General features: G+C 42.5%; 3 protein-coding genes and 1 long non-coding RNA gene across 4 annotated transcripts in view; 3 read left to right on the top strand and 1 right to left on the bottom strand.

The window, feature by feature from the left end:
• Window positions 1-13,874, top strand: part of shisa4 (shisa family member 4) — a 71,989-nt gene that overhangs the window by 4,598 nt on the left and 53,517 nt on the right. The window lies entirely within an intron of this gene.
• lmod1b (leiomodin 1b (smooth muscle)) lies at window positions 2,644-6,254 on the top strand. Its single transcript, XM_076025242.1, has 3 exons — window positions 2,644-3,054; window positions 4,011-5,756; window positions 5,838-6,254. Exons 1-3 carry the CDS (start codon window positions 2,644-2,646, stop codon window positions 5,862-5,864), a joined length of 2,184 nt encoding a protein of 727 aa, XP_075881357.1. The 3' UTR covers window positions 5,865-6,254.
• On the bottom strand, window positions 2,695-9,020 carry LOC142887534 (uncharacterized). The gene is made up of 2 exons (XR_012926551.1): window positions 8,728-9,020; window positions 2,695-2,904 (listed from the first exon to the last, which is right to left on the bottom strand). It is a non-coding gene; the product is annotated as an uncharacterized LOC142887534 (long non-coding RNA).
• timm17a (translocase of inner mitochondrial membrane 17 homolog A (yeast)) lies at window positions 9,151-12,905 on the top strand. The gene is made up of 6 exons (XM_076025251.1): window positions 9,151-9,280; window positions 10,163-10,262; window positions 11,060-11,123; window positions 11,557-11,685; window positions 11,764-11,874; window positions 11,980-12,905. The coding sequence occupies exons 1-6, from the start codon at window positions 9,255-9,257 to the stop codon at window positions 12,048-12,050; spliced, it is 501 nt and encodes a 166-aa protein (XP_075881366.1). The 5' UTR covers window positions 9,151-9,254; the 3' UTR covers window positions 12,051-12,905.

The raw sequence follows: 13,874 nt of genomic DNA, 5'->3' as shown, positions 1-13,874 counted from the left end.
GTTTCATCTTCCTCTCTTCTGAGCTGGAATAAATTGATTTACTCTCTCAGGCGACATTCAGATTTTCTCAGTCATCCAGTTAAACTTCTGCGGCATGGTTACACAATGTCTCTATTTGTGTATTTGAAAGGGATTACTTCTGTTATGCGTCAAGAGGACAGCGTCAAAAACAAGCGACAGGTGGCAACGGGTAACGTCATACGGGCTTTCTATTTGACCCGCCCGAAGGCCTTGTGAGTTTCGTTGTGTACTCCTAATTCTACATAAGCTTTCATGCTTGACATTAACTTAGTTTCGACGCTGTTTCAGTCATGGTAGGTCATTAGCTGCTGCACCATTGTAATGTAACATCTTCACATTAGCATGCTACCCCAGTCAAGAGTTCTCTGTCCTTCCATGTTCTTCTTCCTGTGTTTCCAACGACAAAGAATTCTTAAGATTTAGGATAATATTCTAGGTAGGATCTTTTACTATGAAATTCCTATTAACTCTTTTTCTTGTAACATATCAGGTCAGGGGGATTACAGGTCAAGCTGCTCGAGTAAAACGGTACATCCCGCCTTATAATGAATAACCACGAAGAAGAAAAAAAAAAGAGATTAACTATTTAAATAAATATTTTGTAAATCTGTGCAGAATATTTTATGATATTGTAACAGGTTATTTGGGGGAAAAAAGACCATTGTTATTGTAACATATGTCAGTTTAGCATTATGCATTTTTCCATGAGTTATTTATTAATGTCAAGGTTACCAGTGACTGTGAATGGATTCTCACCTGGTGGACAAGCTACGAAGCCAAAAACGACTTGAGTTAAAGAAGGGTATTTTTGTCGGCCTCGTCTCTTTAAAACCAGTAATTTGGCACGTTTGAGAATTGCGCGCAAGAACTGCGAGCACTGAAAAACAATTCAGCAATCCTCACATCCACATTGGAAACCAACAGTTTTTTTTTCCTGGCCCATAACAGTGCGTAACTGTTAGATTTTTGAAACAAAAAAAAAAAAGACACTTTGGGCATGTGCATCACGGTCATCTGATCCACGACGAACGGGTGATTGCTGCATTACTGTCACCCGGGTTCGAGCAAAAGGTGAGAAGAAAATGAGACTGGTACTGGAATGAACACTGTTGTGGTGCTGAAGGGGGAGAAGCCTGCTCAAACTCTTCGGTCAGACCGCAGTGCTGTGCTGCTGCTGAAAAGAAGCTGTGAAGCAGATGTGTTTACAGCGTCCACGGTTTGCTCCAAGGCCAGAGTCCTTGTGTCCAGATCTGCCAAGCTTTTGTTAAGCACAATGGCGCGGGGCTTTCTCTTTGTAAGATGCTGTAATACCGAGGTCGACATTAACATTTGCTCAATGTTTATTTGTGCTTGTAAAAACAAAAACTCCATGAGTGTGTCCAATGAAGCTGATGTCAGTTGGCAAGACGACTGGTTTTACGTGGCTTTCTGTCTGTTGTCATATGGATTGTACATGATGATGTAATATAAAGTGAGTGAGAAGTTTTTATTTCTAATAAAAATAAAAAGATTAACTCTGGAATGTAAAATACAGCTGCAGTCTGGGTCTGTTTTGATTTGACACCGACGCAAAAAATAGAAAAGAAGGACATCACACAGCAACGTAACCGTTCCAGTTTCAACCAACAAACTTTGGTAGTTATGTAGATAAATGACCAGTAGATGACGATATTAAACTCATGCCAGTATAAAGATCCCACATCATACCTGTTTTCAGATCTTTGTTTGTCATCTTGGACTCAAGTGGAACTGCCTTGCTTGTTTGTTTGTTTGTTGTTTTGTTTTTTTTAAAACAACAACAACATAGCCCCAATAGGTTTTCAGACAACAGCATATTTATTTATCTGTTTTCGTCCTACTGTGAAAACAGTCATAGTTTCCTGCAAAAAAAAAAGTTTTATTGTGACTTCCACTTATTTAAAGGGGGCGGAAGTACAGCAATGAGGCGGTCGAAGACGACAGCACCACACTACCCTTTGCAAAAGTTCTTGTTCCCTTTGTGACATCACAAATGGGCTGATATCCAAAATATGTCTTAAAACACTCTGCTATATGTAAGTGGTGCAGGCCAAAGATGTAAAGGAACAACTTCTTAAATTTCTGGGGGACTTCAACTCGTACTACTGTTACAAAACTCTGGTTAAGCGAATTTTGTGAATATGGCATCTTAAATGGAGGTTAAATATGTAGAATAGAAATCTGCTTGGGCATCAGTCCTAAAAAGAAAAAAGTGCTACCAGCCTTGTCACTCAGTCCCTCATGTAAAATCTTTAGATTTAGCATTAGTATAAAGTAACTCAACAATAACATGGGGTAACTGGTCCCAACATAAACACAAATTGTGTAATAGGAAGTCTGTGTAACTCTGGTCTGACATCTGTGTAAACTCCAGCCCTTCCCATTACCTTTAAAGGAGTGTGTACCCTGAACTAAATATGGACATGCACTTTCACAGGATTTTGAAGAATGTCCCAGCCACACAGTCGACTTTGATGATGCGCGGCACTCGCAGTCCATCACTGGTACCTCTTGTTGTAGGACTCTAAAGTCCAGCCTCCTCGCACCAGGGTGGATGCGTCTGATGGCTCTCTGGTGAGCGGGACAGCAGGACGCCACCCGTCCATGGCCCAAGAGAATAGCGACAGTCAGATTTCGAGAAACAAGGATTTACCGTCGTCGTCACGGACAGCGAATTCTACCCTCTCCGCAGACGTTTCCGCTCCCACCCGTTCTGCAAAGTCAACCATGTCCAGGAGAAAAGTGAAGGGCCTGACCCACACAGGTCGCCAGGTCAGCGAGGACCCAGACCTGGACAACCTGCTGTCCATCCTCTCTCCGGAGGAAGTGGAGGAGTTGCAGATGGACTTGATGAAAGTGCCCGACCTGAAACCAGAAGATGGAAAGATTATTGTCCAAGGGGAGAACCAGGCAGCGCAGGCGCCTGTCAGCAACAACGTCGGGGATGCTAAACTGGACAGAAAGTCGGGTGGCGATCCTAAAGGGAGACTCAGTCAAAGGGAAAACTCCTTTGAGGTTTGTGAACACTCAGCTTGGTTAGTTTTGCTTGTTTATTTTCCTCCAGATTTTGAAACAGGTGATGACCCTGGTTGTATATTATTTTATTTTTAGAGTAGTAAAAAGTGACAAAAAAAAATTTAAGCATGTATGTTTTGTATATGACAGGCATATTGCAGTATTATGTAACATCTATGCTCCCAGGGGAATTCTAATGATAGCCTTTGTGTATTTGAAGCCAAGCACCAACTGGACTTCATGCATCCCAAGAGTCCATCAGAGTTGCACTAGAATGTGAAGAAAGCCAGGGGAAAACATTGTTTGCCTCCTTTGAGGTTTGCTTGCATCCATTTCAGATTCCGAAGCGTCTTCTGAAAAGCAGAGAAACCATTTTGAACAGGCACCAAACCATCTCTTTAACTCCAGTGACGTGTTATAAAAGATTTCCGAGCCCTCTTCGGTCGAGTGTCGGGGAGCCAGATTTTTTTCGTGTGTTTAAAACAGAGGCACTCCACTTGATGGAGCGGCGTCCCTGCAGAGCTTCTTAATCCCGGCCTGATGGAATTCCTTGGTTGATTGCTCCTACGCTCTTTGCCTTTTAAGGATACATCTGCCAGGGCCACAGCAGCCACGGCAGCAAAACAGATGGGAGAGTCACAAATCAAACACTTTGCAGGCTGCTTGCTGCAAATGTATCCCTCTGCTGTATAAAAAAAAATGTCTCGGCGTCCTCCTGCTCACTGTAAACACACAGGCCATATTATGTCAGGGAGAGTCTATGTGTGTGTCCACATTGAGCAGATGGACAAGAAACAGTATCTGAAGAGGCGTTTGCACTTTTACATATTAGACTATATGTTTTGTCCATCTTATATAGCATGACGGTTCTTGAAACTCAAAGCTCAAAACTTTGTTTTGAAACTGCAAACATAACATAATTTCCATATGTTGGCCTTTGATTTTTCCTGCTGTAGGTGGAAACGAGGAAGGAGAGCCGAAAGCAGGAATACCTAAGAAAAATGGGCCTGAGCCAAGAGGGAGACGACGTGAACGACGGTCTGCCTGGGCAAACTAGTGTTTCGAGTGACAGAGACACCAAAGCAGACGGCAGAAAAAGCAAAGGAACTGAAAGTTCTAGAGAGGAGCCGGGTCGGCTCTCGAGCAGATACAGAAAGCAGGAAACCAAAGAATGTGAAGACAGTGATGAGAGAAATGAGAGACTTGACAACATCAAGGCGAAAGACAGAAAAGAGAGCAGAGAGAGCACAAGTAACAAAACAAAGGACTTGATCACAAAGCTACAGGAGAAAAAGGATGATGTCCAAGACAAGGAGAGGAGAGACGACTGCAGACGAAAGGATGACAGCAAAACCAAAGACATTATCTCAAAGCTGAGGGAAAAGCGGGAGAAGGAGGCAGTCAAGGGGAAAGAGAGGAAGTCTGAGAACTTCAGGACGCAAGGACTTGTATCAAAAATGCTTGAGAAGCAGAGCAAGACGACAGAGAACCAGGCTCCAGAGGAGAAGAAGCCAAAAGCAGAGGAGAAGAAAGACGACGAGAAAAGCAAAGCTGGTGGTAGACTTGAGAGGCAACTGTCAAAGAGGGACGAGATGCCGGGGAAAGATAACAATGCAGAAAGACAAACAGGTGGAGAGGAGCTGGTCAACCACAGTGCCAGTGTGAAGGAGAAGGAAACAAGGATCGGCACCGAGAGCAAGGCAGGAGACAAAAAAAGTCAACAGGAAAGTAAAGATGTTAAAAAATCGGAGGAAACTGAGAAAGTCAGCAACTGCGTGGCCAAACCGAGCCCGCAGAGCAAGGTGAAAGAGGCTGAGGAAGAGGACGAAGACTCCGGCATGTTTGACGAGCTGATGGAGCAGGTCCAGAGTAACGACTCCTCGCTGTCCGAGCTCAACGTGAACAACTCGGAGGTCATCAAGACGAAAACGCTCATCGAGTTCGCCCAGGCTTTGAGCAACAACACCCACGTCAAGAAGTTTGCGCTGGCCAACTGCCGCGCCGACGACCACGTGGCCTACGCCGTGGCGGGAATGCTGCGCAGCAACAAGTCGGTCACCAGCGTGAACCTGGATTCCAACCACCTCACCGGCAAAGGTATTCTGTCTCTGATCCAGTCGCTGCTGCACAACTCCACCCTGACCGAGCTCCGCTTTCACAACCAGCGCCACATCTGCGGCGGCAAAACGGAGATGGAGATGACCAAGATCCTGAAGGACAACACCACTCTGCTCAAACTGGGCTACAGCTTTGAGTTGGCCGGCCCCAGGATGACGGTCACCAACATACTGAGTCGTAACATGGACCGGCAGAGGCAGAAGCGCCTGCAGGAGCAGAAACAGGCCCAGGCTAATGGTGAGAAGAAAGGAGCGCTGGAGGTACCCAAGGCCGGCGGCGGAGGCTCTCTGAGGAACTCGCCCAAAGCCTCGCCCAAACCTTCGCCCGTACCTTCCCCGATGCCGTCGCCAAAGCTCACCCCCAAGAAGGGAGCCGGAGGTCCTGCCCCGCCGCCGCCGCCACCTCCTCCTGGTGGCGGACCTCCACCTCCGCCGCCTCCACCGCTGGATGTAGACAACCTGAGGAACTCTCTGACCCCCGTGTCCCAGAGGAAGCAGAATGGGAAAGGCCCAGGCGGTAGCAAGAACTCAAGGGACCAACTGCTCGCCTCAATCAGAGGCAACAACAAGGCACAGCTGAAAAAGGTGAGGACGTGCTTCAGGACAAATTCGCATTCACGTTCAACTCAAAATAAAAAGCTTACATGAGATTTCTATCTCCCACAGGTGCCGGTGCCAAAGTGGTTGCAGTAATTATTTCCCTTTGGACTACAAGGTAAAAATGAGACAGGAAGAGACATCTCACGGCAAGTCTTCACAAAGATGAACTTCACATTTATCCCCCCGGGATGCAGTCACAGAGTTCTGTTCTATGGGGTGATTGGAACAGAATCAGAAACAGAAGAATTGAGATGCCTGTCGGCTGGATGACAAGCCCTCACAATGAGTTCTCCCTCCCAAACACTGGACCAAAAGGACTCTGTGGAGAATGAGTGCTGCCGGGCGCTGTTTTAGCCAGCAGGGGCGAGTGCCATGGGCTTTGTGGTGGTTTGTCTTCAGTTCATATTAACGCTTTGCTGGTTATTTGCACTAGATAATATGAGGCCAACCATAGCTCTTATATAAAATTCTATTAAACATAAATCGATATAGTGGACGTTGATTTGATCATGTATTTATTGGTGGAGTTGGCTGAGAACCGGCTTTGTTATTGTAAGTTTTAAATCTGTTCAAACTGGGAATTCCAACACGGTGGAACTATCAGGGAAATTAACAAAGATGGCGGCCTGGTTTTTGAAAATCTGATCAAAGAAAATGGAAAAGGGTCACGTTTGTCTTTGCTTACGTCTCATTACCAAGTCTCAAGACATCTCAGGCAGGGTTTGTTAGTTGAAGAAGCGGCCCAGTGCAGTCCTGTTGCATGATGGAGGAGTTTTAGGAGGAAAATAATTACAAGTCCATTTTACCAGGATGTAGCCCGCAGTGTCTGATGCTGTGCAGAACCTTTGTAGCTTGGGGTTGGTTGTTTTTCCGCAATGTCATTCAAGCATCTTTCTGCTTTTACCTTTGAAGCAGTAAATAAAAAATAAAAAAAACACTCCTGGCTTAATATTAATCCTCCTGTTGATTCGGGCCATTCTCTCTAATGAATGTCATGTCTAAAGGAATCCGATGATGATTACAAACGAGTGACACTCATGTATGTACTGTGTATCAAAAGGAGTCTTTGTCATATCGACATTACAAGACTTTCCCACAGAGCCTGTATATCTTCAATAAACATTTCTGGTATGTTTGCAATGACAAGACCCGTGTAATGTTATGCCTTGCGAATTTCAGTTGAAACAATAAGTACAGTATGTGTAAAAACAAATCAAACCAATATATGCAAGACTCTATAGTACGATAAATCAAGGACTGCATGAACCTGTTGAACTGTCATGTATTTCTTTTGGGTTACTATCAGTTTTAACTAAGTATAAGTAAGTATAGAGGGATTCCTGAAGTGTGAAATCTCACTTGCCCCTCTTGCTGGGCTCCAGTTTGTATTCTTTCCAGCCGGCCTTAGAAATGGAGAACCAATCAGATCCCTTTTAGTAGAGACAAAAGCAGGAAATAATTCCTGCAAACTGCTCTCCAAAAAGAAGCAACTGTAAGGATTTAAATGTAATGTTAATGGCTAATTACTTTTTTCACATGTAGGAGGAACGGCACAAAAAATGTCTTGGTGAAAAAGCCACTTTAAACTTTGCTGGCTTTGGCAAGTGTTTACTTAAACACAGTGGTACATTGTGATGCACTGGAGGACAGAGACATGCACCTAATGTCAACGTTTCCACCAATAAGGGGCCTCAAGTTGTTGCAAACTGGTTCAACTTAAAGTAAACAATGTGACTGGGCTACTTTGAATGCGATAAACAAAAGGCCCGTTCCCCTCACATTCCAGCGCTTTTGGGCCCTTCCTTTAAAAAAATGTTGTGACTTTAAACTCTTTCCCAGATGGTTATATGAAATAAATCCATTCGATTTGTGAAATTATAGGTTTTTTTGTCAGGTTAAGTCAATGTGAAAGCATTCAATTATACTTTCATTGGTAAGATATGCACAACATTCATGGAACCTCATAATATGAGGTTTTGCAAATGGCAAAAACTGAATCCTTTACAAACCCAGGCAACAATTTGTAACACTCAATCCCTCATCATACAGTTGCTAACATGTTTGTGCATCTGTAGCCATAGGAACATGCAGAAGCTCTGTTTGTCTGTGCACGCTTACAGCTGCGATGAAACAGTGGGGGCTGTGTAGTGTCTGCCTGCCATCATCCTGGGTGATCCAGAATGGGACCAGAGAATACCATCGCCAACAGCAGGCCAGTTAATGTCTCTGCGTCTCTCTGTCTCAGCCTCTGCTTCCATGATATGTCTATATTTGGGCATTTCTCAATGAAAGCTTGCTTTGCGATTCATTCCTTTCTCCTTCCTAATAATGGGCTGCAGGCCAGCGGACTGTCTCTCCATTGCAGTCGCTGCCCTGAGCAAACACAACTATCTCAAGAGAAGAATAAATGAAAATAATGATAAAGAAGGAAAATGTGGAAAATGTGGCTCGTTCAGCATCAACAAAAGGGGGATGATCTAATGGAAACGCCATGGTCCGTTAAGAGTGCCATGTCCACTTTTTTTTTCTTAATCTAACATAACGGACATAGTTTTCTTAGGTCCACATTAGTTGTAGTGGTGGTTACTTTATTTTTTAGGTTCTCCAGTGGCGCTTAACACAACCACAGTACATGAGAGCAGAAGCACGCATTTGAAAAGGTCAAGTTTATAATTAGACTAACAGATAGCATACAACCCAATAATTCTGTTTAATCACACTTTTATGTTGACTGATGGTAGCAACCGTAGCATACAGGAAGTCAGCTTTTAGCTTGGCTTATTTGGAACTGTTTATTGTACCATAACATGACCCTGACAAGCACACTGGTACAACAAGTAACACTGCTGAACCTAAATGTGCTGCCTGCTCTGTCAACACTTTTCTGTTTTTACTCAGGATTCATAGTAACTCTTGCAATTCTGGTGAGCAAGAGGTTTTCTTGGAAATTACCTACTTCTTCCCATGGATCCGTTAACTTGGTAAATAAATTACTCAAGGCAGTCAACAAATCCTTACGTCTGTCTGCCATTTCTCAGAAGTTACTAACATATGTGTACATTGCAAAATATAGATTATATTACTTAGTCTGAAAATCTGTTTGGATCCAATAGTTGCTTTTACAGGGTGGTATTTACGCAACGTAACAAAAACATAATTGTTGTTTTATGGCGTCACGTTTTGTCGCCATTACTTCCGGATTTCACAATATAGTTAGCTGAATGGAAAGCAAATAATATCACATTATTTCATCTCAATGTTTTCAAAATAAATGATTCAATTAAACCACTGAGACGAAATATTATCAGGGTTTTTCTTGCGTACACGTATACATTCGGGATAATGAATTGAAAGCTAGTCTAAAAATAATTGGAACATTACTTTGGTGAGAAATTTCTGTAGTGAATACTTCCTGTGTATGACGTTTAATTACATCAGTCTACCGGTGTGTGTTGCGTCCAGAGGGAACATCAAGAGAACAAAATGGAGGAGTACGCCAGAGAACCATGGTAAGTCCTGTTGAATAAAATGTAGTTTTACGACCTGTTTTAACATGACGTTTACTGTATGTGTTCGGCACAACTCTCACCTTAAGTGTGTTGAATATTTTTGTTGTGAAGAATGCGGCAGTGTCAAAAAAACACCTTGAATGCTGTGCTGTACCCAGCGTTAGCAATGATGCTAAAGGCTTGTATTTGGCTGCTTGCAATACTAGCCGTGTACCGTCTTAGCTAAATCACGTTGTTACTGACCTTGTCGGTTTGCCGACCCTCATGTGTCTTTATTCACCTGATGTCTTTTCGTCATTCCGTCTGAAGTGATCAACGTAACTTATTTAATCATAATTTGACGAGCGTCATAAATGTTTTGGACTGTTCACATCGTGTTCCTTAGATTTAGGCATAACAGTTACCGAGCTAAGTTAGCTTATTGAGTGCTAATGCTATGTGTTCGTGGTGTCCTCAGGATTGCGCAACACATGTGGAGGCATATGAAGAGTTTGGTAGTGGTAGTGTGTACTTAGTGAGGCGATCCAAGTAAACAGTATTAAGTAGTGTTGATTTTACGTCAAGTTCATCCCTGAAATGTGAGAGCAACGTTAGTTACATGCGTCCACGACTGTTGATACTCAGTCAGGTTTATCAATGCTGATTTTACGACGAATGTGTACATTCGTCCTGATGTATTGGTACATTGGATGCTTGTGCCGCCCGTACACCTTTGCATTAAAATGCTACATAGTCTCAAATCTACTGCTTATTTTTTAAAATACCATCTGATATTAACATAATCAACTATTCTTAAAGTGTTACTCGACAAACTATTCATAATTTAAGACTTGAATGGCATGTTATTCTGTTCTTTGCTAATTATTGCAATATCCTTTTTAGTCCCTGGAGGATTGTGGACGACTGTGGGGGTGCCTTCACCATGGGGGCGATTGGCGGAGGAATATTCCAGGCAGTTAAAGGTTTCAGAAATGCACCTTCTGTAAGTTCAGTGATTGCGGACTTGCGTATTTATTTGAATTCTTAAATGTGTTGCCACTGTCAATTAGAATACTTGTGACGTTACAGATTGAGAATCAATCGGTTTTATCTAAAAACAAACAAACAAGAAAGATGTACTTTATTGTTGTGGCCTCCCTTATCATTTTGTTAATCAATCAATTAGTGTAATTACTGAGTACTGACACTGATCAGTTTTAATTCAAGAGAGATGTAACTTGTCACATAATTTCAATGTCTTTGTATTTAATTGTTAATTATCCCCACCTCCCTCACCGGGACGTCTGGGCCTTTTGTGTTTTAAATTGTGTGTCTGAACCTTTTGGCCTCGCACCTGAATACAAAACCCTGCAGGATACCCCAGATGTGAAACACACTCTAGGAAGTTGGTGCCTATACCTGACAAAAGGAAGATTTGAGAACAATCAGAGTAGGGTGCTGATATCTGCAGCAGACTAAAGGGTGTGAAACACACCTTGCGGCGTTCCTCAGGCACACATGTTTAGGTCTCCCCATGTTGGGGGTCTTTCTACATTCTTTGATTAACCTTTTCTTTGCAAAGAAAATACAAACCTTGTTGCTCTGAGATGAGATAAAACATTAGCAATATGATTTACTTTGTTTAAAAAAATGAATGCAGTAAATGTTAAATGGTGGTCTAATCAAATTTTCAAAGTGCGATGTATGCTGTTGTGATGATTAACGATATGTGGATCAGAAAACAATGATTTAATGACTTCCTCACAAGGATCTTAAATCGATTTGTTCTCCTTCTTCCAGGGAATGAGTCACAGAATGAGAGGAAGCCTGACTGCCATTAAGACCAGAGCCCCACAACTTGGAGGTTAGAATTCATTCTTCTCATTTCTACGTGGATGACTTCAACATCTCTGTGGGAAATGATCATTTTTATCTGAACTCGTAGATAAAATTTAATTTGCTGCTGTGAGCTGCATTAACAAGTAACTGGAATGTGAAAATTTCAGTTTTGAAAAACTGGACTGAAATGTTTGAAAAGAAACAAGACCTGTGGATTAAAAAATGTCTGAGCTATTTCTTGTGTATCATTTTTTAAACATACATTTTTTTAATTTGTCTATAGGTGGTTTAATCATACTCCTGCAAACCCATAATGAATGCTGTCTCACAGTAATTAATACTGACTATAATACGTTAATATGATATTACTGCAATTTCATTTAGTAATAGATAAGTGCAGAAAGCGGCCTAGACAATGGCAATGCTGTTTTTAGTGAAGTCTGTCTTGTGTGTTGCAGGAAGTTTTGCAGTATGGGGAGGGCTGTTCTCCATGATTGACTGTGGTTTGGTAAAAGTACGAGGCAAGGAAGATCCCTGGAACTCGATCACGAGTGGAGCCATGACGGGTGCTATCCTCGCTGCAAGAAGTGAGCGGACTCAACACATCTCGCGCAGCGTTGGCTTGTTGGTAGAGTTACGCCATAAAATTCCTCTCTCCTCCACAGACGGACCAGTGGCCATGTTTGGCTCTGCAGCCATGGGCGGCATCCTGTTGGCCTTAATAGAAGGCGCCGGAATCTTGCTGACCAGATTTGCTTCAGCGCAGCTCCCAACCGGTTTGTGGCTTTTCAAATCTATAACTAAAAAAAAAAATGCACGGAGAGAGAATAATGTACATTTACCTCCTACTTACCCCGGCTGTTGCCTCTGTTTGTCCTCAGGACCCCAGTATGCTGAAGAACCCGCCCCCATGCCCTCACCTCCCTTTGGAGACTACAGACAATATCAGTGAGGACTCCTGCCCTCGCATCCATTAGGCCTTTTTTAATTCCTCGCTGAAGTAATCTAAAGACAAAATGGAGACGAAGAGCACCAGACGTCACACAGCAGCAACTGCGGCCAACACGAACCTACTCGGTCAGAGTAGTCGAGGACCGAACCTTTGTCTTCATTTTTCTTTTTCTTTTTGTGAACCTCGTACAGATCTGCCTTTCGACCATTCACCACCTTGTCCTGTGCATCTGTTCCACCTAAATGTGCTTAAAGTGAGTTATGTTGAGGGGCTTGTTCATAAAGGCTCTAGGTCTTGTCTGGAGGAATGCACATACACTGTGGGAGGGGCTGGGGCTTGCTGCATGTTCCCCAGCAGGGGGCGACGACTAGACTTACAAGCTCCGGACAGTGCTGAAGGTGGTTTAAAAAAAAAACAAAAAACAAAAACATGTCACGCATAGAACATCGGGGATTATTTGTATAAGTGTGGTATTCTCATGTATATACAGTCAAAGCTGTTCTGTTGTGTTTTGTTGCCTTAAAATGTGATGAGCTTGGGCTCGCCAGTCACATTTGGCTACCAGTGATTTATTCAGAGTTATATACACAAATTCTAGATACACCGCTATTCCTGACCTATTAAGTTGTTGTTTTTTTTTTTTAAGTGATTTATTTATTGAGAGCTGATTTATAGAGTCGTACTCGATGGATCTATTTTATGTGACAGAGCTTTTACATTCAGCACATGTGTGAGAACACGATGGCACAGGCAGTGTGTGTGAATGGTGAAGTCAAAGCAAAGGGTTTGCTGTATACTGTACGGTCTGTTTGAAAGATTGTACTGTGGTACAATAAATGATTAAATACATTGTCATATGAGTCGTCATGAGTTGTCATTTGACCGAATGCAGATTATGAGTGGGCAAACGAGACACGCCAAACTTTATTTGCATGCCGCGCTGCTGCTGCTGTTGATTCTCGGGCTAATCCTTCGGGGCAGGAGCATCCGTTCTCCACTAGAGGGCGCTCCTTGCAAACATTACCATTCTGTCAAGTTTTGCGCGAGTGACTGTAGAAGTGTATGTTTACAAAGCCACATAAGGGAGCGCTTTTCTCATGCATTCCTGTGCGTGTGTGTCACACACCTGTTATCTGGTTGACGTTCACTGTGCGGCCGCAGGTTAAGGACACTGGAGGATCGAGGGGAAGGAAAGTTTTAAACTGCAGGGCCAGCTGTAATTTGTACAGGGGGCTGCCAGCACAAGTGCAATATTGTTAAGTTAAGTAATCCTATGTGGCTATGAGATTTTAAAGTGATGCTTGGTTATTAAGTTAAATGAAAACTGGGGATGAGCAATCAAATCTAAACAGTTTTTTTTTTGTGTAAAAATCCTCTGATAGATTCTGTAAACTAAACCCAACAGCTATTTTTTTCATTCAGAAGACTTTAAGGAATCTTGATTCCTCTTTTATCGATTAATGGACTAATTGCTGGACTAATTGACCAGCTTGGAGTTGCTTTAGTGCTCGATCAATACATTTAAAGGTCATGAGCGGGTTAATCCCAGGTCTTTCCTTGGAAGAGAAATATTCAAAGGTGTTCTTAAGTGAATTTTGAGTTGGATAGTTTAGAAAAAGAAGTTATTACCACAAAAAAAAAACACAAAAAAAAACATACATAATGAATTTACTTGTAGAGTATTGAAAGAAAAAATAAAAACTTTGACCGAGGTTGGCATCTAGAAAACCTTACCTACCTTTAGGTAAATCTCTTAAAAAATCACAAAGTAGCAGAATGAATCATTTACATCTGAATTTGAAAAGTCTTATTAACACTAAGGTA

Source organism: Nelusetta ayraudi, unplaced genomic scaffold, assembly GCF_046127955.1.
Source record: "Nelusetta ayraudi isolate G7.1 ecotype Tasmania unplaced genomic scaffold, CSIRO-AGI_Nayr_v1 ptg000017l, whole genome shotgun sequence".
NCBI classification, from domain to species: Eukaryota; Metazoa; Chordata; class Actinopteri; order Tetraodontiformes; family Monacanthidae; genus Nelusetta; species Nelusetta ayraudi.
Note: the sequence above shows the minus strand (reverse complement) of the source record. Positions and strands in the feature narration are given on the sequence as shown.